At 39.0% G+C, this 27,950-nt stretch overlaps 1 protein-coding gene across 1 annotated transcript; it reads right to left on the reverse strand.

Annotated features, from left to right (window-relative positions):
* Window positions 1–145: 145 nt before the first annotated feature.
* Window positions 146–27,770, reverse strand: ZNHIT6 (zinc finger HIT-type containing 6; the record flags this gene model as incomplete). Its single annotated transcript, XM_079535500.1, has 10 exons — window positions 146–231; window positions 4,098–4,222; window positions 18,822–18,902; window positions 19,418–19,498; window positions 20,289–20,357; window positions 26,571–26,674; window positions 26,991–27,076; window positions 27,177–27,283; window positions 27,363–27,428; window positions 27,709–27,770. The coding sequence occupies 10 exons, from the start codon at window positions 27,768–27,770 to the stop codon at window positions 146–148; spliced, it is 867 nt and encodes a 288-aa protein (XP_079391626.1).
* Window positions 27,771–27,950: the final 180 nt, after the last annotated feature.

The following is a 27,950-nucleotide window of genomic DNA, read 5'->3' on the forward strand; positions in this document are numbered from 1 at the left end:
TCCAAAGTCAGGGAGGCAGTTTGGAAGTGCTGCCTTAAGTGAAGCAAACCAAACCGAACCTCAGAGAAAATCAGTTATGCAAAAAAGATTTAATTAAATAAGGAAATATAAAAGGCTCATCCCACCCTCTTCTCTCATAGAACTGTCATGAACTCTCCCGAATTTCTCCTTCTTCCTCAGAAGAAAGGGACGAACTTCCACTGTCCGAGTCCTCCGCAGATTCACTGGCCTCTGAGGGTGTAGGACACAAAACAAACAAACAAACAAACCATTAAGCCATTAGTTTCAGCAATTTCTTTTTCCAGTTTGCTCACAGAGAAGCAGTGTTTTCATTATTCTTTTCCTTCTAATCAGTCTCCTCAAGGATAATTATTTCATAAGGCGGAACCATCTCAATAGAGGATACCGCCCTGCAAAGGGCCTTGTTGCTGAAGGAGGAAGCAAGGTAATGTTAGGGATTCTTTTAGGTTTTAAATCTCAGTCTCTCAGTCAAGCAGCTAAGTAGAATATTCATCCCATACAAAATTTTTCATCTACTGAGTTCAAATTGTTCTCTTGATTTGTTTTAAGTGTTGTTTTTGGGGTTGCTACATAAACGTATTACAACTGTAATGAATTATAAATCATTAGCAGTTTTGTTAGGCTTTCAGTTAAGATGGGAAACTATTGAGAAATTCTAAATGGACAATTAAGATGAGGCACATATGTGCTCCTTCCTCATATTCCAGCATCCCAAAGATGGTGTCAAGCTGCATGAATCCATGAGCTAAGGCTGATGAGGTTAAAGCTACACAGCAACTTGTGCTTTAGGACAGGCTGCTGCATTCTGTTGAGCCCACATCATGAAGCAGTCATTTCCCAAACTGGTCTTAAGCCATGCATCCCGAGAACCCTTCCTTAATGAGCACTGACTCCTGTCACCTCACGGTGAGGTCACCAAATGCCACTGGTTGGTGGCACTCAAGTAGCACAAAAATAAACTACAGCCAAGTAGGCATGCGATTCACATGCTGCTCTCATTGATATTTTCAGCATTTGATCCAAATAGGAATTCAAAGACATTTTTGAGCATTTAATGTCAGAGGCTTCATTAGGAAACATTACTCAAAGGGAACTGATGAAACACAGTTACTGTCTTGTCTGGATTGGTTCTACATCTGGCAAACGTGGATAATACACAGGACACAGCATGCACCTGTACAGTTTCAATGGAATTTGTACAAGAAAATAGAAGCATTTCACCCAGAAACATCAGAGGTCACATTTTGTCTACATTAAATCTAGTGTATAATCAATTAACATTTATATGCCAGATATGTACGGAGTAATGCACAAAGTAAGGATTATTTTTGCCCCTAAGCCCTGTGAAAACTTCTATAATCCCCTACTATCTTCAGCCATGACTGACCTTGTATGCTGAAATCAGAGCACCTGTATTTTTTGCAATGAGCAAGTCAAGCATCAAAACACTGCATGAAAGAATGTGGCAATCTCCTGCCTCGCAAAGAACCTCAACAGACAAATCTTCACTTTGATTTAGCCTGTTATAAGTTTTATTTAACATGTATATAGATTGCCTGCACTCAAAAAGAACGTGTTTTTTTTTTAATCTTGATAGCATTGCCTAAGATTGCCCAGTCTCTGCCATCATAAAACTCTTGGCAGTTTACTCAATGTAAAATTTGAACTCTAGGTTTAAATTACTTGCAAAAACAAAAGGGAAAACAACCGAGTGTTGCCACGTTCTCCTTTACTCTGTAAAGGGTCTTAACACAAAACAGGAGCTTGATGACGGTGACACTGCTACAGAAGAGATTTTCTTGTCTAAAAATAACAGTGACATAAAGCCTCCTCCCACTCTGACGTTCTGAACATGCTTTTCCTGAAAGAATCTGGAGGACTGGAAACTTGGGAGAATTCAATACCAGAAAAGAAAGTGCTTGTTTGCAATACCCTGTCTGTGCCATATGCCTAAATACACAGCCAAGCCAGAGCAACAACAGTGTAAAATGCTTAGCTTCCATGTATAGGATCCTAAGAAGCACTAAAGGGAAGAGGGAAAGCTTACAAACACACACAAAATATCTTCAATATTCCTAAGCTAAAAACCTCACTAGAACATACAATTTGCAATGTTCTGCAGGTCACTATTCACTTCTATTCTAGTTCATCGTTGCTACTTGACCAGAAGTATCAGGAATATAATTGTTCTGCCAAGGCAACTTTCAAATGTAACATTTCTACTGGCCGGACCGAAAAGTAACATCCTCCACAAGTCAAACTCCAAGGCTTTATGAAAAAGACAAAAATGGAAAAAAAGAAAAAGAAAAAAAAAAAAAGGAAAAAAAAGATTGGAAAGACAGAGGTTTTTGTTTTTTGTTATTTTTTTTTTAAGATTATATAATCCTGTTGAGATACTTGCATTTTTAACATCCAGAGATGGTACTTTTGGAAAGCAAATGATCTTACAGCAAATATTCAATATGGGTTGAAATGAGTGTGATATGACAACAGTTGTGAAAAATCTGGTTATTTTTGCTATTAGCTATCATGTCTTCCTGCCACAACCTTAACACCTCAACATGCGCTTGACTGTGAAGGAATTTACAGAACGGTTACTAAAGCAAAAGAAGAAAATTAATGCTTCCCAAAACCTGCAGTAGTTGCCAATATTCCCTGAATACCAGCTTTGGGGATAGGGCTAAGTGAAGGATCCCTGCAGCAGAACAGGGTCACTGTCTGGAAGATGCATCCTTGCACAGCACTGGGTCGAAGAGCTATCTGCATCTTCCCAGCTATCAGCTCACTCCCCTCACCCTTCTGCTCCGCATTCATACAGAACCACTCAGTCACTCATTCACCACTTCTTGGTGTCTGTGCCCTTACACACACAATCCCTCCGCCAGCTCCAGAGGTGATAATGACAGCCACACAGGTCAGATTGAGTTTATGAGTCAATCAGTTCTAATTCCCTCCCGATATCTAAATCGCAGGCATAGGGCTGACTACCTTTTGGTAGCAAGGGACCTAGACTAGAAACAATGGATAAACCAAGGTACCTAGTTTCTGTGTATAGCAGTAAATCCATATGCAATGCTAGGGTGGACATCAGCAAATCAAGCTGCTTAGACAAGACTCCTGTCTCATTCCTTGGCACGGTGTCTCACTCTCTCCTGCAGTTCATAGCACAAGAAATGTCCACGTGCAGTTTCTTGCACAGCAGATCTCTGCAACAGATCACTCAGTGAAATCCAGACAGAACTGTGAAGATCCTTGGACATTTGATACCACGGTACAATATCATTAGTCTCAGATGTATTCAGTCTCATTATACACCTACAGATCTGTGATTCAGTTGCTGCAGGGAAACAGTAACAGCCAACTTATTTTGAAGCTTTTCTGATAGGGTGACCCATCACTGAAAAGTATGCGATTGGATGGCTAAGTTGACAACTAACTGGGACTCAAAGCTGAGACACAGACTCCGGGATAAATATGAAAATGAACTTCAAAACTAAAATATAAATTTCTGCTAGACCTGGATTGCCTACTAAGCTAATTTCAACATCAAAGCTTTTCCTCAACTAAATACTTCACAAAATAACAGTGCTTTATCCTACCCAAGAAAGCTGCTTTGCCATTACCATTTCAGTACTGTACTATAATTGAGGATTATTTGTCCAATTTTAGGAGTTACACTGGGAAATCACGATGATTCCCTTTTCTGGAGTAGGCTGACTTACAACTAATCTTCCCCAGATTAACATGTTAGAAACAAACAACTCTGCTGAAATGCTATGCACAGAATTTAGCCTGCATTACCTTAGTGGCTAAAATTATACAAAAAGGGATGAAGCACCAGTAAAGAAACTTAGGACAAACACATACAATACTGCTTACTGATGCAAGCCATCAACTTTAACATTTACGACAGAACATTTATAGCAGCTTTTTTATAGCAATCTTTTAGATTCTGAGGGAAATAAATACAAGACGTACAGTACATTCCTGGCATTAATAATGGGTGTATCCTTGATTATTGTTTATTCAACTAAAATATCTAAGTATAGCATAACAGGAAATAAATATATGCTTACCTTGGCCAAGAACCACCATGTCATTCTTCAATTTTTTCAAGACCACAAATAACGTTGGGTACTCAATTATTACTTTGTTTTTCAAATTTTCTAGGAGGCTTCTACTGGCATCCAGTTCATTGTACCTTAAAAATAACAGGAAAGTTTATTTTGGATTTTAATACTACCAAGAACATAACGTACACTTTCTAAAAAAAAAAAAAGAACAAAAAAAGTTTTCTGGCAGTTCATAGGGTTTTCAGATGATATCATGCTCAGAAGAACTATCTTATGACTCAAATCACATATTTGGTCTTATTATCCAACCACATTCATTTTATTTTTAAACCCTTCTAACACCTAAGAGTAAGAGGAAAACTGAAATCAAATTGCTCTACAGGCTAAGATGTTTCCAGAGTTCTTAATGAATATCTTGACCAAAATCAGATTCTAAACTGAAACTAAGACTTACTGTTCTACTTGTTTTCCCTCTCAGTTACTCTTAGAATATGTTTAATACACGTGTGTGCTTCTCTTTTTTCATGCTTACTGGCTTTTTAACACTACAGGTTTAATTTATATAGTTAATAATATATCCTATGATGTTTGCTTATGAATTATCATTTAAGTTTTGGAAAGACAGAATAAAAAGCATACATGGTCTACCATTAAAGCAAAGGAACACCAGAAGAGCTTTGTTTTAGTAGAAGTAAGGCTTGTTTACCCAGGTAAGACAGCAATGACTGCCACTGGAGCAGTCATTTCCAGCAGACGGTACAAAACCTCTGCTTGCAGCACCAACTGCAGGAAACCCCAGCAAAGAGCTGTGCATCTATGTGTGCTACAAGAGGCACATGACTCAGTTGCACAGCCCTGACCCACAGAAGAGCTCCTCTTCACCCCAAAGGGTGAAGCCAGTTTTAAGTAGTCATATTAGTAAACACAGTAAAAACTACACTGAACATCTTCTCAACAATTACATCCTAGAAATGTAATATTCTCTCTCATCTCTGTAAGAGGAAACCTGGAATCTTGGGGAAAGCAAGCGCTATTTCAAAACCCTCTTTACAACAGAAACCCTGTTTCTTTCACTTGATGCAACCGCAGCATCCAACAAGTGCTCTGATATTACACTACAACCTGAGTTATGCAATTCTTTCCGTAATCAGGATTATTCAATTACTATTAAGCTACTGTATCACTTAAAGCCAAAGGAAGTTCTGAACCAAAACACACTGTGGGTAATAAACTTCACATAGCTGCTCTGCCTTCTCTGATCATTTATATATTATGCAGTTGGGCTTTCTTTTGTCATTCTACTCCCAAAGCAAAAACAAATAAACAATAAAGTCAATAAAAAAAATCTCACAAAAAACATAAAAAACCAAAAACCACTGGATAGGTGAAGGGAATGTATCCTTCCTGATTTTCAGTAATGTGTGATAAAGACCTGTAGATCAGAGGAATCAGTAGACAACATTACTGAAGGCAAAACAGGATTTTAGTTCTCTGGATTTCAGAGAAACATAGTTTGAACGAAAACTATTTTTCTCTCATATTCAACTTCAAATCATCATGAAAATATTTGGTTTCATGTTTCTCTCAACCCAAAGAGATTAAGACCTGTTCTTAGAGAAACCCTTTAACAGGGATAAGAGTACACTGCATTTCTTACTGAATGAATATATCCATAACTTATGGATTAATACACATGAGGAGAAATATATTTACTGTTTTATTTACAGTACTCTAAATGCAAAGTATGGCAATACCTTTCCTTTGGCAAGAACTTCAACACATTCTTTTCTGATTAAGCAAACATTTACCACTAAGAGGCTAAACTAATTCACATGCCACAATACACTTTCCATTATCTCATGTTTTAGACAAAACATCTTTAGCGTCCAGCTTGGCATAAGATAAAACATTTGTCCTTAGAACCATTTTATGATAGTAAATTATTAAAGTGTTAGATCACTAAGTCAGAGCTTTATCTTTTTTGTTCTTAAAGTATATTTTGTTGGTTGGCAATGGCAGAGAAAAAATCCACATGTTTAGTTCATAATCTGTGCTGCAAACTTCAGGGAGAATATAACAAAGAGCCTAGAGCTTCTTGTTCTCAGATTTACTAGTTTGTGTCTGTTCTATCCAGAGACCCCAGTCCCTCCTTCCTTTACACACAAACACACGTTGAGGTTTTATGCTAACCCACCTGTCAGCCACTTCCTTCATGAGCACATTTATGATCTTGAAAGAAAAATACCTGTCACTCAATTCCAGTCAAACACAGGATGGTTCTGCTGAGCAAGACTGACTTTTCAGGTTCTCCCTGACAGACTTTATCACAATGAAAACCTCCCCAATTTATCAAAGAAGTGTAACAGTCATACCACGGTGGGTGAGCAGCACAAGCCTCTAGCCATGAGACCACCTGTAATACAGCTTTTCCAGAAACTTGACCTCACCACTTCAATTTTTTAATGTGAAAAGGTTAGACCTGCTTGGAGAAAAACCAAAAAGCACGAATCCTAAAACAGAAACAGAACAGCCTCTCACAAGTCACATACCACAATGTGGTCAGGAGCCAAACACGCAGACCCTGGTGTCAGAACAGGGCCAAGGCCTCACCACAGACAGGGTGGGCAAGGCTGGCACAGTGTGATGAAAACTTGCGTCTGGCATTCTTGTTCTCACCATGTTTACGTGCTTGTCCTGTACCACTAGGACTGCCTAGCCTGCCAGTAAGAACCTACACCAGGCTGCAACTTGTTTCAGGCCCTTCAAGTTCAAACCTACGTGTGATGCATCACAAGCCTGAAGTGTAAATTTGGAAAGAAACAAGTAATACACACAGTTTTTTTTCTTAACTTGTGGTTACACATGCTGCTGCAGAGCATCTTTCCCATTCTGGCACTGAACACAGACTGCTGGCCCCCTCTGCCTCACTCAGCTTCCCGGTTCCTGCACTCAGAGAGACCTCTCTTTACATCCTCCCTGGACCTTTGTCCCTGGTATTTACCTGCTACACGTTTCCTCTGCCCCTTCCATTCACTCCCTCAGTTTCTGTGTCCAACTTACTTGTCTAATGTACTTTCCTGAATATTTTCCTGCCCTAAGCAAGGCTTTATGCCCTTGTCACAAAGTAGGAAAATGGCCTGAATTTTTTCTTCAGAAGATTCCATTTATAAGGACCACAAAGAGACAATCTTGGCAGACAACAGCTTTTGGTTTTAGCTGGAATGAAGTAACAATAACGGCTTTTTACAAGACAAAAATTAAACAAAAATTGCCTGCCAGCAGGCAGTTTAAAAGCCTACAAAAATTGAGACAACTGAGAAAATTTAACAAGATTCAGCAATCCTACATCTGTTCCCTTAGAATCTTTTGTGTTTCTTCTATGCATTGCTTTGCTACTTTTAACACATTGCTGAAGTGAATTGTGGCTCTGCACTTTTGCTAGCACCTGCAAACTTCTGTAAAGGGTAATTTCACTATCTGTAGCTATTCTACTACCTTCCAGGAATTCAAAAATTCAGCCTCCTAATCTGTCTCCCACACACAGGAATGCTATATTAGGTCACAGCGTCACAACAAACTCTCTCAAAGGGAGCCCTGGGCTATCATTCACTGGTGCAACTTGTCTCCACGAATTCAGACGGCAGGAAATTCCCTGCTGATCAGGTTTTCCTGAATGTCATCTACAGGAACTTTGATTTTAATAATAGAGAAAAATCTGCAATCTGGAATTAAAGATAAATTGTAACCATGTTATTTCTTTAATTTAGTCTTCTAGCTACTGGAAAGAGAATAAAGAAGTTTTTTTTTACCAGTCTAAATAATTACAAACATCAGTAAAATAGATGTTTGCATAACGATGTTCCTAACTTTCCTGAGAGAGATATCAGCTAAAACTTTTATTCACATTTTAAACAAAGATGATTTTTCTTCCTAGAATTGAGTGGAAACATCAAAATATTTCCTTTGCATAATTCAGATACAACAAATCATGTTTATCTACTTCAGGCCAAATCCTAAAAATCCACAATATTCTGCTAATTTATGAGAAGAACGAGCATTCCTCCCCCCCTTCAATGTCCCCAGGCAAAGGAGGGCAGCATTTTCTATCTGCATTTGCCTAGAAGAGAGCAAAGACCGAGTACAGCTTTTAAAGGCTCTCCCAAGCACTCATTGTGAAGTGCTGTAGCATAGCAAAGATAATAGCTACCAGATGGACTTTCATTCCTAAGTGGTGAATAACCTCTTCGTGTGGTTATGATTTGGTGAACATGGAAGTAGTGAAATGTACTCCTGAATTAGATATGAAAGGAAAGTTATATGGCAGAAAGTAAACATGACGTACTGAAATAAAGCAGACTTTTAATATTTAACTTTGTCACAACTCTGACATTCTAAAAATCTAGAACAGTATATTTTTTTTTTAGTCCACATGCATGGAAAAGGATTAGAAAATTCAGTAAGAAAAAGGGCAGTCTTAAAAAAAAAAAAAAAAGAAGAGAAACAATAAAGAAAATTACTTGCAGTAATACTTCCTTTGTAACATAATTCTTAACAACAGCAGAACAATGCAGAAGTCTCTACTTTGCCTGAACGCTCTTAAGAGATGGGGAACAATCAAATTCAACTTAATATTTTAATACAAAAATTGTAATAGTGTTTACACTGATATTTTAAAACCTCTAAGCTCCTCCTTTCACTCTTCTCTATGGTTTCCCTCCTAGTGGAGAATCTCCACAGTCAGCCTTACCCATGCACAGTTTAATCCATACCAATACAGATAAGATGCCTGAACAATCCTTTTTCAAACCAGATCACCATTTTCAGCAACACCTCTATCACAGCACAGTAATTTTTTCTTCTTTTCAGAAAAAAAGGAAATATCAGGACAAGAAGCAACCTCTTCTTACCAGCATTACCAGCCCACCTGTCCTGCTGGGAAGCAGCTGAAAAAGCACAGGAAGAAAAGCTGCCAGTACACCAAGAAAAGCACCACACCAAGAAAAGTATCTCAGACTTCATCATCAACTCCTAACTACACCTATATACAGAGAATGCAAAAAGGCACATAACAGAAAATATGACATTGTTCCTTTTCATTCCTATATTTTAACCATAGGCCATCTGTACACACAAAAACCCTAGTAAGACAAGCTGTAACAAACCAGTCTTCTCTCTTTTCTGGGTCATAAGAGGCCCTTATATTAGGCAAATGAAAGTACTTCTGAAAATTGAAGTGTAAACTCAGAGCAAAATATCAAAATATTATGGAATACTCTTCTTATAAACATATTTCAGGGAGTTACAATTTAGAAAAGATTAAAGGGACACTAATTGTCACCTCAATTATTGGGGACAATAATAGCTGTCCAGAAAGACTCATTGGTCTGTTCATTTTTACCCTATAAAATATACAAAAGAGTTAATGGAAAGAAGAGATAAGCAACATAAAAGTATGTTATTGTAGAAGCACAAAGGCTATCCTTGTTTAAATCTCTCGAGAATGAGGCAATTGCATGAAGGAAAAAACACAGTAAAAGTTCTTCAGTGACAACCATGGAAAAATGTATCAATTGATGGCAAACACCGTAAAGTAGATAAGGCATCTGTTACAACAATTTAGTGGACAGAGCATTAAGAGAGATGTGGTAAAAGGACTCAGGATACAAAATAATCTAAAGATTAACTGAAGAATAAACCTTCTTGAATTTTTTAGTTAAGGGAGAAAGTATAATAAAACAAACAGGAGGAAAATGTGAAGCTAAGTAATGTCATTTTCTTGGATTCAGTAGAATTTGGTTCAAAGAACAGAGAAACTGTGATACTGAAATTTCAAGAAAGCAAATATTTTCCCCATCTCGTAAGACACAATGACAAGAAAAAATAAAATCCAGCAGCAAGTAACCATACTATCATTTAAGTGCATCACAGCAACTGTCCTTTACAGAAACAGAAGTTTGCTGGGAAGCTGCACAAACTGCTCAAAAGCTTATGGCTTATAAATCTAAGTTGTTTATGCAGATACGCTGTAAAGGGGTATACCATGACTGCTTACAACTACACACGACTGAAATAAAGAAACAAACCAGCCTGATGAGCCAATGACAGCCAGAAGGCCTAAGGGGAAAATGAAATTTCACGAGGGAAAAGTTATTAGAAAGAGAATGAGTTGAATACCAACCATGAATTCCTCTAGTTTCAAGAAGTGCAAAGATTTTAGTGGCATCTCTAATATAAGCAAAAGCTGTGGGTGGTTCCCTAAAAATGCAGGGAAATCAAGTTAAGTGACTTGTACCATTAATAAAAAACTGGCATAATCATGGGGGAAAAGTGATTGTCACAGGCCTACTATAATTACAGTACTTGTTACACAACCTCATGAGACAGTATTGAAACAATTTTAGAGGTGGGGAGTTTACCAAGGGATAACAAAGGATGCAATGAAAAATTCTTAATATACCAAGTTCAGAAAACAAATAGGTCAAGTCTCACTTGAAAGCTTAATGCAAGTCAGCAGTGCATTGACAAGATTAACAGAAATACAGGGTGGTTAGAAGTGAGCCCTCATAAACTGGCAATAATTTTCTTACACTTGGGTGAATCTAATGAACCTCTACTTCAGAAACAGAAGTTGTTACTTTTGGAATTTAGGAACCAAATTGTTTTGGAATTTAGGAACCAGATAGCAAATTCAATGTTTTCAAATTTAGCTCATATGAAGATAGTCTGAATATCTCTAATGCTCTGGGCTAAATGGTGGATATATATCCAGAAATTGATACTTATTAGCATGGAAATCAAAGTGTGATAAGCCTTCCATTAAGGGGTTACTGATGCTTTACAAAGAAAAGGAAAAGCTCTGAAATAAAGAAAACAAATTATTTTCTTGGCAAACAAGCAGAAAGGTCAATTCCCTCCTTGGCGGGGTCGAAACAATCAGTCCTAGCTCATTTCCGTCAGGAAGAAGAAAAAACAGAGGGATTCCCCTTTGGCAGCACCATAAGGAAATAACAAGATCTCTCCTTTCCCACTGGAGCACAAAGAGGTTCCCCCTTTACTACGCCTCTGTGAAAACACTGATGGCTGATGTGCCATTTTTCACAGTGCTGCAGCTTCCAAGTTCAGTCTATCACTTCGGCTACTCTCAAACCCAAATGAATTTGTGTATTTCCTTCTAGAAGTGTTTTATTCCAAACTCCCCATGCTGTCTGGTGACCAAACTGAGAAACTCAGCTAGCTGCAAGTCAGAGAATCACCTGCCTTTTCCTTCCATGAATAGCAATTAAACAGAATCTCTGAGGTGTATCCTCTGTATACTTCTGGAAAATACCAAACAGCAACCCAGATACGTATCACTGAATTAAACCCTTCAGTACAACCTACGTTTCCTCCCTTCTGCAATTCAATTTCAGCAACTCCCCAGGCCAAGTGGCAGCAGGGATGTTTCCAAACTGCAATCTTCTCTCAGACTCCTTCTTGCCTTTGAGTCTGCCTTACATGTGCATGCTAAACAGCACACAGACTGCGACGAAAGCCTTTTTCATACTATCCTCATGTTACATATTACGACCATACACTTAAGCTCATGTCTGCCCCCCAGAAGGGATGGAGGGCTGGAGCAAACTTCAAGAACTGCTCTGGAAACAGCCATTCCTAGACACACACTTACTTGGAGAGAGGAGAGAAAATCTGCCTACACATTCACTGGGTATGCCACTCTTATTCTATAAACCCAGTTATGATGCAGAAGAGGCTACTATGCACAGTTTTCCTTATATTTTAGAGTTTGGGGTCTGCCTACCTGATTTGCAAGCACGAAGGCTCTGCACATCTTTGAATCTGCCTGTGGTGCTTGCAGAACGCTATTGGATGACTAGATAGGGCAAAATGCTGGGTGAAGCCAACACTGCCACTTTTATTGGTATCTCATCCTCTACTCTTTACTTACACATCTCTTCCTCACTTCCTCTGTAAGTGGTCTGGATCTAACTTGCTGCAACACAGACTGCAGAATTTTGGAGCTGAGACTGTGACTTCAAATAAATCTTTGTGCAACAGATGTCTCAGCCTGAGATTCTCTAGCTGGGACACTCCAAAAATCCTAATGCAATACCATTAATTATAAAACAGTTCATCCAAAATAATTCAGCCTGTGTTACAAAACGCTGGATTGTTGCTTTAAAAAACAGGCACATACTGGTTCATAAAGGAATTCCTTTCAGGAAAAAAAAAAAAAAGAATGATTGCTCAAGATAGTAAGATGGACAAATTCTGATTTTGGAATCATCCCAAAAATCTTCTCAAAGGTCAAGTAATTGTAGTCAGACATCATAAACATTTAGCTATGCATGCTACAGATTCAGATCATACATACTTTTTATAATCAGCAATGACTAGTTTTCTGCTTTCCTTTCATGTTGTGTAAGACAGGATTTGGGTTAAGAACGTAAGTAGATAGGAAAGAAAACTGACTACTTTTTACAGTAAAAGCTGCATATCCTGGAATCTCTTGCTCCTCATTGCTTTGGTCAGCAGAGAAACCGATGAAGAAGGAGCAAATGAGAAGTGATGCTGAAATGGCTGCAGTAACAAACCTAGGAAGGCTAGAAATGATCTACAAGAAAATGGAACAAAAGTATTCAGTAAGGAAAGCACCAGTTTTAATAAAAAATAAACCAAAACAAAAGCCAGCACTCTGGGAAAAAAACAGCAGCAAGCAATACACAGCAGCACTGTGTTTAAGAAACAGACTACAGACCTAAAGCTATTTCCCTTGAACAGTACAAAGTAGCCAGAGCCTAACTACAGTTGTGCAGTGAAGAATGACTATTGTAAGCTCCCTGCCTTTGTAAGGCTGGCAGAACTGCTTTTGTACCAGCTGCTGTGAGCCAGAGAGGAGTAATGAATTCTACTGTCAATCTTCAGCTGGTGCAGGCTAAAGCCAGCTTGGAGTCTGTTCCAACTCATGCCAAGGCCAGCAGCTCAGCCAGGGATTTGTATCCCTAATTCCTGTCTCATGTATACCATGCACTAAATAAATGGGAAGAGAAACTGCTTCCTAAGTAAGACTAAAGACTAACAAATCACCACACATTTTTCAACGCCTCCAGGAAATGCAGAGAAAAATAATGCTTGAGAAGCCCCAACCTCAGTATGTTTGTTCTGATAGATAAATCAAGCAGCATTTTTGAAATGATTTCTATTTATGATAAAAAGTTGATCAATGCACCACACTGATAGCCCTGTTTTTTTTTTAAACAACCAAATCATGTGTGAAAAGCAGAAAGCAAAATCTATAAGCTCCACTGGTTTCACATGAAGTTATTCAGACACTACAGTGCAGAAGGAAGTGCCCTAGGAAGATTATACAAAAAATTAACACAATCTAAGGAAAACACTAACACCACAAATACGTGAGGCTGTGCTGTGGGTAAATATAACAGTATTTTATACTCTTACAATCACTGACAAAGAATCAGACATATAACAGGCTTTTTTTTAATGACAGGAAAATAAATAGTTCAACATAAATATTACATTTAAAAATATTTGTTTCCTTTAATTCATATTACTCCTTGAATTCCCAGACAACAGAATTCCATTGGAGTACAGAGGCTAAAGCAAAAAGAACTTACTTCATCTTCCTGAATCTATTACTCTGACTACTGCAACCTACTAATGTGATCTAACCCACAGATACTGAAAAACAATAGACTACAAAAGAAAATTCTCTTTGAGCACAGAACTCAGTCATCCAAGGAAAGAACTCTCCTTTCTGCCAGCTGATCTTGAGACAGGGAAGTGCTCCAACATTACTAACATCATCCAGGCTTCTGGGAAGCAACTGCACTGGATCAGTTGAAGCAAAATAAGCATTCACCACCATAAGGCAATGACATTTAGTAGAGAAGAACCTCCAATACTTGTTTAGTATTTTCTTTCCTGTGGTCCACAAAAATTAAGAGGCAAACATGCCAACATTCTCATGTTGCACCAGCCAGTGTCACCACAGAGATCAAGAAGCCCCTTGATGTTGCAACTGGCACAAAAATGCTTTGGATAATTTTGGCTTTCTGAGCAACTGAAGAAGCATGATCTGCACCAGTACTACTGCTACAAACACCAGTGCTACAACCAATCTGATATGCCAGCATCCCTAGGTAGCATGGCTGTTTTACAACAGGAAAAGCTGCTCTGCATTCAGTTCCTGGAAGGAAACAGTCCACTGAAAGCAGTGGGCTTTGCAAGGCTTCTAAGGCCAGGCAGGCTGTTTTCCAAGCACCTAAATATTCCATTAGCCTACCTAAAAAGACTCTCAGAATATTCTACAGTGACACACTCTGAAGCGATGTTTATGTGCTATTTTGAATATATTAACAGGTAAAAAAGAAAAATCTTACACAAAAGATCTAATAATGACGTTTAAGAAACCATTGCTTTTTAATTCCATTAAACTAAACAAATGTGGTTAAAGACAGATAACTATCTCCACTGACTTCATGCAAGATGTTACTGAATCCAGAAAGAGAGATCACTGAACAGTGACTCCTAGATAAAAATATCCATGGTAAATTAAATCTGTTGTAGTTCATTCCCTCTTAAAAATAGGATGATCTTACATGATAAGGAAGAGTAAATACCTCTCCAGCCATTCACTTAACCTACAACAAATATCAAGGATTCGTTGAATTTAGGATTTTCGGTTTTGCTTTTTTTTTTTTTTTCTTCATTACACAAAGCCTAATAAGGCAATTCTCGGGAAAAGAAGAAAGTGCATTTCCCAAATCAGACTGTGTAATTTGGCAGTTGCATTTTTTCTTCCCTTAGTGGAAAAAACAATACTCTTACCGTATGAAGTCACTTTGAAGGCATCCCAAATAAAGGACTGAAGGCAGTCAGGACATTAATTTATCCTGAAGAAAGAAAAGACTACTTTATAAAAGAATGTAGACTGTAAAAACCATCCAAGAGGCAGTGGCTAAACCTTTCTTGGAATAGTTTCAACCAAGGAGAGAATGGACACCAACTAAATATTGCATAAGAGGTGATAGAGGCAAGCACCACAAACGGAAAACTAACAAACCACTCAACTGCAGATGCTTTCCAAACCAAGGTTTTAAAGAAAGAAGAATTGTGTAACACTCGTGACTTTGAATCCTCCTTCATAAGGTTCTTTATAAAGTGCAACTAAATGAGAAGACAATCAAGTGATGTAACGGTTCTAGTGTTATCAGCTATTAGCTGACAGGTACAGAGGAGAGGATACAATGAGTGATTATACTGTAGGTTACTCCAAACAATCATGGAGTGCTACAACTCATACTGAAAACAATTCTTACAAGTTGGTTTTAGATTACATAGGAGGCAGAGATCAGGACGGGGAACAAGAAAGCCAAAATAAGAGCTTATCACAGATGGGAAAGTTGTATTGCCACTACTGACTATGAAAGGCACCTAGGAGCAAGAAAGCAAGCATCACGTTGTTTAGCTGCTATTCATAATACCCATATGGCACTGGATTTATCCAGTTGCTTTTAGAAGTTCTGCAGAACTCCTGTGAGGAAGCGGAAATCCGTGTTGCATGGTTAATTTATATCTTTGGAGAAAGGAAAAAAAAAAAGAAAACCCCTGAGACATAAAGCATTCTACAAAGGACCTTCAAAATGAAAGAACCGTTTGCGATGAAATGCAGAAACAAGCCAGAACTGAACCGCAAACTTCTGTTTCATAAACACTTGCAGGAAATACTAAAATCCTTCTGTAACATGCTTATCTTAAAACTAGCAGACAAACATTTTATAACCCATAATAATCCCGCTTAGATGTTTTCTGAAACACCACTGCACTGCCTCGGTAATCCATAATCCCAACTATGAAAAATACTTTTCTCAAATGGATCTGCTAAGCCAAAAAACAACAGCCAACCAAACAGCACCTTTTTTTTTCTTTTCTTTAAAAACAGCTTTCCCATTACCTAGAACTTGTGGAGAAGCAGTTTCTGCTGGGTCCAGGGGAACTTCAGGTAACAGGCTGTTTATGTAGATTTGCTTTATTAGATCATTAATAGACTATACTGATCCTACTCCTCTAGCCTGCCCACGGAGTGATGAAGAGCATTTTGTCATGCTGGAACAGAGGCCAGAAGTGTATGGAATGGGGTGGCACAGGGTGAGCTGACAGAGGCACTCAAGATGACACAAAGCAACAGTCAGCAGCCACTGCTAGGAATTGAACAGACCCAGTTCAAGCATTCCCACTGCAACTCCTAGGTACTGATTTTTACTAAGACAACATACACCCTAATTAATTTAACTAGGGAGAATCTTAAAATAGACAAAACCAAAGTAAATTCTCAACTATAATGCAACTAGAGTAAAAGTTCAGATTCTCTGAGAGCCTTAGTCACAGCAGCTACACTAGCACAAGCACATCCAGAACTTGATGGCAGAGACAAAGCTTACACAGACAAAAGATGTTTTCCTGCTGACATGGCAGTCCCATCACTTCAAACAAACTTTGTTCTTTCCTTCAGAAGCAGCTCCTTTCAGCACACTGTTTCCTTGACTGGTACGCACAGCCACAGCTGCGCCTGCTCCACTGACCAGGAGGTGCATTTCTAATCCTAAAACCTTCTCATTTTCTTCCTACAGTTCTATAATCTATAATCTATGTGACTCTAATATCAACCTATAGAGCTGATTCTTGGAATACAGATGAGACTCAAACATCAGGGTATTTCATGAGATTCTTCTAAAAAGCTTCATAAAAAAGAATGCTCTCTCAACTCTCTTCATGAGCTAAGGAGTTGTTACACCCATTTATGAACACCAAGGTTAAGTAAAAAAAGAAACTGATGAGCAACAGAGATTGTCCACTTTGATACTAGTTTATTTCCCAAGCCTTCTATGCAATTCACATGCCATATTTCAAGAGATCAGGAGGTGAATTTTACCTGCTGTTGCAGAAGCAAGTTTTTCTTCCTTTCTAAAAAACTGAAATGTAAAAAAAGCAAGTACCTATCTGAAAGGTGAAGCTAAGTAGCAACTTAAACAGTTCAAGAACTGAAAAATATCCCAAACTGTTAAAACTAAGATACTGAGGGAAAAACTAAAGAACATGTATAACTTCTTATATTTTAAAGATACAAATGAATATTCAAGCAATATCTTCTGAACACTACCTTTCCAGTAAAAAGTGACATATAACAGTAACAATCTGAATACATTTTCAGTTTTTGATGCATTAATTTGAGTACAAAGAAGGGGACAGAAGTTCATGCTCCAGGAACCTGTCCTGAGCAGCACTGCTAACAGATGAACCCAAGCCTGCCAAAAATATTTTAAAATTAGAAATAGTTCTGGTCTCCCAGCACTAAGTTCTAGAAAGGCTTCTTTGCTTTGTTGCACCACTGTATACAACCTGAATGGGTGAAGTGCCTGTGTTTAATTCATGGTAAATACAGTAAAGAGGAAAAAAACCAGAAATCTGCACCCATCCAGGTCCTTCCACACTGATCTTACCACTGAAGCTCACAATACCAGCATTTTTTATTTCCCTTCTAAGAATACAGAATTTGCAATTCTTGAAGAAAATGAAAATCAGTTGAGACATTTCACTCAAAAGCAACAGGTTTATGGGTGAGAACTCTAATGACAAATTTTAGAAACTATTTCTAATAGTGATTTCAAAGAGGGAAAAAAAATTTAAAACCATGAGGAGTTTATATTCTGGGGCTTGAGTGATCAAGTACGTTACTCACATCTGAATAATACTTACTGGGAAAATAAATGCAGCACAAACAGGAAGTTCAATTACAACTGAAATGTCTTTTCTGTATCTTTTTTTCCCCTTAGAAATAATATATAATGCTTTAGGGAAGCATGCTATTTCCACTTGTTACATTTGAAGAAAAGAATGTACATTAAAAACCCTAACTAGGAATCACTGGTCAACCACACTAAGCTACATTAAAGCTGGAACACATCCTTTCCAGAACAATGACAACAGTGGAATGTTCAAAATGGCATTTATACCATCAGAAATGATTTACTTAACATTTATTTTTGAAATTCAAGATTACTGTCTGCTCAGGAAACAAAGAAAGCAATCCTTTACAAGTCAGAATTCTGGAAGCCACACCCAGCAATATCATAGCATGAAGAATGATGAGCCAGAAACTGACAAAAATTCATTACTTCAGATGCTGCCACTGGATGCTGATGAGCAAGTCATTTTTGCTGCAATGCTTTAAAAAGACAGCTCTCCCCATTCACTCTCCTGGGGGGTTAACATAACCATGGAAGTGCTCGAAGAAGGGAACAGACAACACTTCTGCTGGTCAATAGAGTACTTTGCTGCTTAATACTCATCTAGCAGTGAGCTGAGTCACTTGCATGGATGGCTGCTGAAGCTCAAGCAGAGGCACTCTTGCCAATCCACCAATACAGCTGTGAGCGCCATAGCTTCTTAAATTGTCCAAGTAAAACTGAGCTGAATTTACTAATCACAGCACTTGAACAGATACTTCAATGTTGGCATAGGAAGCATAGGAACAGACAATGAAATAAGATTTTTGCTGCATCATTCTTAAAGTGGCTGATAATTACACATAGAAGTTAATCCATGGGCTTGGGCTATTTATTCTTGATATATTAAAGTTTAAGAAATACATTCTTTCTTTTTGCTGTCTTTAATTAATATGCACACAAACAAAGCAAAGAGCCACCTTACCTGGTGGAGTTTTGCCCCCTGTTCTCTATTTTCATTAAAATTTGTACATCTGACTGAGGAGACATTGTATATATCTTTAATCTGAAAAAAAAAACCAATATGCAAGAGAAATGAAGAAACGATGTGCTTCAGACTCTTCCTCCTATCATCTGTAAAAGATAAGAATGTTTTACATATCAACAAGCAAAAGCATTTTTTTATTAAAAAAGCTCATTTTCCACATCTTAAATACCTTCTAAAAATTAGGGCTGTAATTATTGGTATGTTTCTCTAACTCCTCCAAACAAAAGGATTACTGTTACCTCCACTGGGCTGAATTATGCTACGTTTCTTAGAATTAGAGTTGCTTTATTTGATTTTTATGTTATAAATCTTCATTATCTTTTCCTGGTTTAAATGTGGAGGCTATATTCCAGGGTTACTTGGTTGGTGAAAGTTGGGATGGTTTTTCATCACAGCAACTAAAGCTGTAGAGCTGACAGGGACCTCAGTCCTCCATGTTTGAAGTGCAGCAAGGTTAAGCAATCTGTTCAGAACCACTCCTGCCTTTTATTAGCAAAGCATATGGACAAGGCAGAAAGGAATTCAATACGCACCTTTGACAAACTACTGGATCTGACTCCACTGGATCAATGTAGGGCTTCAGGATATCAGTGAGCGTTTTATCCTCTGGCACTCTTCCCCAAAGATAAAAATCAAATACGTAAGACATGGTTCGTCATGCACACAGAACTCTATTATCTGAGTCATTTAGAGAAAGCTGGACGTTTGCACGCTACTGTGGTACACCTGAATACTTCATGGGTGAATTATAAATGTGGATCAATACAGCCCAGGTAATTGACAATTCCATATCAATTTCAACACTAAGACTTCATTGGCATCTGCAGAGAGTAAACAGATGAGTATCTCCAGTTCCAAACCCTGCAGCATAACATGCTGTCTGTACAGACCTAAAAGTAGATAGTGGCAAATTTCATATCCACCTTTAGACTACGAAAAAAGGAGAGAAACATTTGTCCATAAAAGCTGAATTTTTGGCTTTTACAAAATGCACTTGCAGGCTTTCCTACAAAGTAAACAATGACAAAATTTCATTGTGTGTGCAGGTCAGCTCCAGCACGCAGGCAAAGAGGGAATGGAAATCTTGCTGCACTTCTGTCCCACGAGAGCAGAACACATTAGCTGAGAGGATATTGCCACTGTAAACGTACAAGCTTCTTGTTCACTGCCAAGAAGGAGTAGCAATCAAATATTTCCTTTGATTTGACAACCTCTCCAGCCTTCAAAGAAGAAAGTACTGCACAACTTTAAATACATTTTAAATTTGAATGCCCTTCTAGTTAAGACATAAAATAATATTCGAGTTTACCTCATATAGCAGAAACAGTTAAGAATGGATCAAAATATTTCCCATTTGAATTCCAATAGAATAATTTCCAAAAATCCATTTTTCAAACTCTGTACCTTTTTAAAGCGTATTCAGCATTACAGTGAAGAAATACAAGCTTCAAATGCCAGTAGAACTTCTGCTCCCTGAAAAGAAGAAATGCAGATTCTTAACGCCTCACTAGTTAGCTGGTAGCTGTTACTTGTCTATCCACAGCACAACCTAAACAGAAGATGTGTCAGCAGCAGGGAGGGAAGCTGCCTTTCAGTGTAACAGTGAAAACACACGTTGGAAAGAATAAATGTAGTACAAAACTAACAGGAAGCTTCTGTAAGAGACAGAAGTTGATGTTGCATTCTGTTCTCCAGTTCATTTGTTGGCAAACCATCCTGCCTCCAAAGCTAGCATAATTAGTATCTGAGAACAGAAACTGCTGGAGCATGGTTTCAGTGCAGCATGGCATCAGGAAAGGCAGAACTGCCTAGAGGGCAGCGCTCTAGATCAAGAATCTGCTGAAGGCAGCAGTGACTTCAGGCAAACCATTTTTCCTTTTATTGCTTCAAATTCTCCCATCCTGTACAATGAGTGTAACAATCTTTTTCTAAGTGAAATCTCATAAGAAAAAGCACAGACTGAAAGATAGGTTTATGGCCCTCTCCTCTGGTTTAGAATTTCACACTTGAGACAAACAGTAAAGATTTAGAAAACAGATGCCAGGTATCTATCTGAAGCACAGGAACTTGAAATGGTACTTTTAAATTTTATTTTATTTTTACTACTTAAGACCCATGAATCCTTATATCTAAGATAATCAGCAACAGTTATGCAAAGATTCTGTTACTGCTACAATTAAAAATAAACATACTGTTGCTCAAACATGCTGTTTAATTTGCTTATCAGGCAGATGGAACTATCCAGCAGGATCTAGCTGCCTGCAGAGACAAGCACGCGTGCAATCAAGTAAAAAAGTAGTAAACAAGTTAGTTGCTAAGCTCAATTAACTATCATATCAATTTTTAGATGCAGGCACTTTATAAAGCACACTTACCAAATACATAATTATTGACTTAAGATACGCCTAGGGGAAAGCTAAGCTTCACAGCTGAGCTACACTTCTCATAGTCCAAGTACAATCACAGGTATTATCTTCTATCTTCACCTCCCACAAAAAAGATGCAAGAACCCTCCAAGGAGCTAATAATTTATATATTAGAATAAACTGAACTACAGGTGGCTAAGATCCACAAAGCAACCTGTGACTCAGTAGAGCTGTATGTGCCTCGTGATTTTTGCCCTGTATCTGCTCATGCTTGTAAAAACTGAGAATGAAGGATCCCTCTTTAGATGAAGAGGGATCAGGTCTGAAACAGGTAAGAAAATGGTATGACCAGAGCTGGACAGTAAGAGATAAAACATTATTAATTACACTGCATACACAATGCATAGCTGACGTCTTGCCTTGTGGATTTTTATGCTATTTTGCATATTGCTATGGCACAGTCTTAAATTACTGAACTGAAAAAGAAACAAGTCAAAATCAGTGAGTATACTGGAATTTGAAAGTTTTTTTGCAAGGTGATTGAAACAAAGTTTTCCAGTTCCTCATTTAACTACTGAAAGAAGCATCAGATGAGGCCTTTATAAAAAAACTAACAACTAACCTTTCTAGCATTTTTTTCCATTTAATTCACCACTAATATGTTCTATCAGACCATACACATCTATTCCAAGTGACCGACACTTACTGTGATGTGGACTCTCTTTCTGCCAAACCTCTGAATCGAGACCTTCGAAGTAAGATACTGCCAGATACTTCTCCCCAAAAGCAGAAACAGCAAGGTGTGATGATGATGACAGAAGCATGTACGTGGTCTACAGGACTGTTTCTAACACAGACACTTCAGTGAGAAATGTTCCAGAAATACTTCTAGCTATCGGCTACCTGTTAGGAACACTCTGTGTCCACACAAATTGTGGTCACACACCACATTCTGACTTCACATGCAAGACCAGCTTGCTGTGGGCTCACTGAGGCAGACTCAGTTCATCATACAGCTGTACAATCAGCTTAAGAGGGATCTTTTCAGACTTTCACCCTCCCTCCCCCTTACAGGCATAATCTAGTCTTTGGATTAGTGAACAGTAAGAGCTACGAATCAGGAAGACTGAACATTAAATTTAAAAACATCAGGAAGTTCCACTTTTGTCAGAAAGTTCCACTTTAGAAAAACAGAAATGTTGATATTTTTCAGCATGCTAAAAGGTAAACCAAGGTGAATTAATCTCTCTTCAAAATACACTTGCCTAAAAGCAAATGACAAGCAGAAAGAGGTGAAAGCTGGGTAAGAAGAAGGCAAGGAAGGAAGAAGCTTAGAACTGGAATAGCCTTACACACTTTGCTGACAAGTGAAGTATAGAAAAGCAGTAATACTTTGCACAAATTTCCATAAGTAGATTGGTAACAATCTCCTGGATGTCCATTATTAAAGGGAAGCATCCTTCACCATCATTGATTCCTGCCCAATACAAAAACTTGATGTCAACTCTAGATGCTATCAAAGCTGCTTCACAACAAGTTCAGATTTAAATTAGATACCCTGGCTCCAAATCTCACTGACTTCATTTTCCATTATGGCTCACTGGGGTAGTATTTCCTTCAAGTGTAACTGACATGTATTATGTTCATTGTCTAAATGAAAAATGCTTAATTGAGTAAGTCATCCTGAGTTGAGTAACAGCTCACACTGCTTGAAGTGTTCAACGCTGCTTGTCTGCCATGGAACGTCAATCCAAGGTTTGCTTGAATACCAAGGTCCTGACTATAAAGTTATCAAACAGCACAGATCTGGATGAGGCACAGCACATCCTTGATGTCAGTAAAAACAGCATCACTGCCCATCCCCACATTGCTTGGCTTCATATCCAATTCTGGCTAATTCAGAAGCACAGAAACTGATCAGAGAAAAAAAGAGAAGCTAAGGAACCTCTCCCCCTGCATTAGATGTAGCTGCAAATGGTACTTAGAACTGCAGAGGCCGTTCTGCCATTACTGTTCTACACTAGAGTAATTGTTTCCCTTTCATTTTTTCCTAAAACTTCCAAATAATTACTTTCTGTAATCAATATAATTTTTCCTCCCTAGTTTTCTTTCAAAGAACAACACATAAGTGATTTTTAAATTCATGACAGCTGAAACAGGTTTTTATTGCTGATACTACAAGACAGCACTGATAAATGTGACTGTTACCTCCAGCTAGATCTTGGCACAGCTATAAAGATTTTCTTCACTGGTTTTACAGTTAATGCAGCACCCTGCTAGACACTTCAAGCACAAGTGGGTGTATGCAGTATAGGTGCTGGCAATTAAAGAACAGATCTAGGATCTGTCTAGGATCCTACAGAAGATTTTGGGACCGACATAAGTGCCTTAGTGGATTTTTAAAAGTGTTTTTGAACTGATAGAAGAGATAAAAAGGAAATAGTGACCTTATCCTTAAACTATCCTTAAATTTCACAATACTCAGTACTCTCACCATGTGCATTGAGGTTTAATTGAAACATGTGGTACTCAGTATCTACTCCTTTGGATAATGTCACCTTTCACAACTTACTTAAGCAATGAACATTTAGTCCAAGTAAGTGACTAGATTCTCTTGTGGAATCCAAACAAACATTAACAGAAGATATCACACAGAAGCATGATGGTTTCCTTCTTCCCCCCTCAATTTCGTATTCCTTGCCAAAATTAGCTCTGCTCTACTCTGAACAACAGCACACTAAAAGGGACATCTCCATTTTGTTGGAGCTTCGTTAAATGAATTTCTGGACTTGATGTATAAACAAATATTTCTACTGCAACACTTCTACTGAAAGTTCAAGTGTTTCCTAGTTACGGTAAACAACAAGACAGTCAATGAAGAAGATGAAGAACAATTCCACTGCAGCACATGGTCTTCTGTCAAAGGACCTCCCAGCAGCAAGAGATGTTGTTACTGACCACATGTGTGGAACAGGCAAACACCACACCAACTTGAGCTGAGAGTCCCGTGTGAATCAGAAGGAGACTCGTAAGAAGCCAAACTCTAATCACCTTTAACAAATAAAACCACTGTCCTCTCCATTTCTATAAATAAACAAAATGACCATCAGATCCACTATGGAAAGAAAACAACTAATAAAAATCTCAGCTACAGAACTCAGTAATTACTTGTTTTCACATGGGGATGATCTGAAAAACTACCAACAGACTGAAATGCACCAAGGTCATGCTTTCTGCTCATTTCAGATCAGCACTTCTTTGCTTGTGAGGTCACTTTGGAAAGCAAGCAGAACTATGCACTAAATGACAGCTGAATTCAAGGTTAACAGCTCCAGCAGAGTAATACGATCCCCCAAACCAGCCCATATAACTCCTTGGTAAATTCTTAACATCAGCAACACTTGAAAAAATTCATTCTATTTATCTTTACCTAGTTCCAGACTAAAGACTGACATTTTAGGCTTTTCACATGCACCTCAGAGTAGCTTTTACAGCACTGATGATCACTTAACTGCTGCTAATCTCAAGGCTCCATACTACACTGTACTCATACTAGTAAGATGTCCTAAGCCATCTGCAAGCCAGATAAGAATTCACAAACTGGACTCAAACTCCACTTTCTAAAGATCCTCTATTATCTGCATTGTTTGAGATTACAAGTTAGTCTAACCCATGTTACCTAGCACTGGCACATATGCTTTCATAACACTGAGTTTCGCAAACCAACTACTGGAAGCTAGGAAACGAGAAGTGGTTAACACATCTTAACAACAACAGACTTGCCCTGCAGAACTGGCAGGGGCAAGGGATAACACCGGAACACACCTTACACCTCCTCATTTTGGATGGCTCTCCTCCCTGCCTCAAACAGCCGAGCAGCTTGGCTCAAGTAGAGAATACGAAGGAGACTTCTGAGCAGGCACACAGCCTCCCACGTACCTATGTGGAGCTGCCTCCAATCTCCATGCTCTGTAGCAACCTTTCCTCAAATCCTGGCAGACACAAAGCACAAGTGGGGGCTCAGATCTACTGAACACAGACACCAGACCCTGGCAACCACCAGATGCTAACCTCACAGAGAGCAACTATTAGCACAGCTTTTCCCATTAGACTGTAGTATTCAACAAAGTTATGTGTCATATCTTGAAGTCACGTGGCACAGGTGTTAAATGGCTGATGGATGCTTGTTTCAATCACACCTTTGGTTTGATTTCTCAGTCCCCCACATACGGATTAGGCACAACATGCCTATTACAAAAAATAAAATAGTTCTTAACCTACATCACTGAATTCAAACCATTCATGCCCACTGCTACATGAAAAACAGAAGTAGTAGAAAAAACATCATCCTTGCAGTAATCCCAGAGCACATCCTGTACCTCAGGATAGCATTTGCAGACATTTCCTTCCTACCCTTTTAAGAGCAGAGGACAATATAGTGCTCCTCTGTCTCAGAACAGAACAAGTGATAGGAGCAAATGACCAGGGGTTGCCAAGAAGCTCAGGTTGTTGTCTGTCCGAGAGGGACACCTGGTGGTTGGTCCCCACTGGGGCACCTCCCTTATCTACAGGTCACTGTTTTAAAGTAACAGAATAGAGGGAAAAACGCCTATGGAAAGCAGAACTTGCCACCAAAACTAAGAATGCAAAAAAAACCAACAGAATCTGGATCTGGTACATTTGATTACTACAAAAAGCAAATAAGGTGTTTTGGTTTTTTTTTTTTTTCTTTCCCTCCTTGTATTTTGAAGTATTTTCAAAGTAAAAAGTCTGAGTATTAGAGAAAATCCACAAGAGTGGATAAAGGAAAGAATATCTGAAGCCTTTTCTTAGCTTTTTTCCTGCACAAACTCCAGCATATGCCAGGCCTACAAAGGCTGCAATGGAAGTAAATGGATGAGGAATGACTAATCTCCGACTTCAAGGCAGCTTTCTTCAGGGTCAGGAATCTTTCACAATCATTTTATATCACTTCTCTATCACAAACCTTTAAATATAAGGTCTCTTCTAACAACAAAGCCCCAAAAAACCTTCACAATGTCATTTAACAAATGAAATATGCAGCAGCACTGATTCATCCTCCTCCTCACGTTGGCAGCTTTCAAAATAAAGCATGAACTGCACAAGTTATTAAAATGAACTCAAACAGCCTAACGGACAAGAACTGCAGTAGCAAATACAAAATCTAAATAGTTTTTGTAGAAAAGCTGTACATCTAATAGATTTTGAAAGTGAGAATGTCAGCATGAATTTACATTCACATCATTATGTGCTCAGTAAAAGCAAAATATCGTTGCCTGGTAGCCAAATGGAGACTCACTTCTTATTGAAGATAGTTGAATTTTCTCTTCTTTTTGTGAATCCAATGGGCAGTGTCTTCAGATTGATATTATGCCTTCGAGCTCTGTTTCTCAAGTAATTGATCTATCAAAAGTAAAAAAGATCCATATATTTTTTAATCTGAATGATGTTATTTGAATTATAAGAAAATTATACAAAGAACAGCTATGCGTGGAATATTTTAAGAATGTGCAAGCTGCTAGCAATTTATTCTTCGTGCAATTGGATGTAGCCATCAATACTACTATTAAATAAGCCCTGAGACTTCTCCAAAACTTGGGGCTGTTCACACCTACACAGTGAAGACCTCAGTCCTGAAACCCAGCCTGGCAGTGCCTCAGTAGGAACTCTAGGGCAGCAAATCCACGCCCAGCAGTCACACTGCTCACGTGGAACTTACGAATTTATTTGTTGTTGGCCGATGCACAGACAGATCTCGAGCAGCAGCATCAGCCGCTCTTCCCACGTCTTCCAGGAACCGATAATCTGAAGGTGAAAAAAAAACACAACACAGAATAGAAAAAAATAATGTAGTGCGGAACTATTAGAAATGACGGATTTTGAGAAGTACCTGGAATGTTCTTACCGCTCAGAAGGTTCAAGTCAGTAAATTCAGTCACGGAGACAAATGCAGTTTTGTCCCTGACTCCGTTACAGCTCAGGGCAAGCTTGTGCTTCTTCACGCACAACAGGCTGAAACGACAAAAACACGCATTAGTGTCACACTCAACAGAAGAGCAGACAAAATCAGCTCAATTCATATAACAGATACCTGCACGAATACTTCATGCATCGTGGACACCGGTACTTGGCCTCCTCTTCGCCACATGTCTCACATCTGAAAGAAGCAGAAAGCAGCTCTCAGAGCAGGGCCGGGCAGGGGAGCAGCTGCACGTGACAGCGGCCTTCAGAGGGAAAGCCCCACTGCTGGTGGCAGCTCAGAGGGAAAGCCCCACTGCTGGTGGCAGCTCAGAGGGAAAGCCCCACTGCTGGTGGCAGCCCGGCCGGCATGCACAGCGCTGCACAGCGCTGCACAGCGCGGAGCTGGACACACAGCAAGGCTGCGTCCGTGCGTGCTCCACAGCCAGCTCACCTCCTCTGCACCCATATTTTCATACAGTGCATCGTTATTTCTCTCAAGACCTGAGATTTGCACCGCCCCCTGAACGCCGCATCCCATGCCCACTTCGGGTCAGAAGTACCACGCGAGGGTTTGGCCAGCGACGAACCACACGGGCCGGGACCCCGCGGGCACGAAGCACGCCGACGGCCGTCAGCTCTCCGCCCCGCCCGGCGGTGTTGGGCGGCGGCGCCCCCTACTGGCAGGGCGGAACGCTGCACCGCGCGGCCCGAGCGCCGC

This window comes from Tetrao urogallus, assembly GCF_951394365.1.
Source record: "Tetrao urogallus genome assembly, chromosome: 5".
NCBI classification, from domain to species: domain Eukaryota; kingdom Metazoa; phylum Chordata; class Aves; order Galliformes; family Phasianidae; genus Tetrao; species Tetrao urogallus.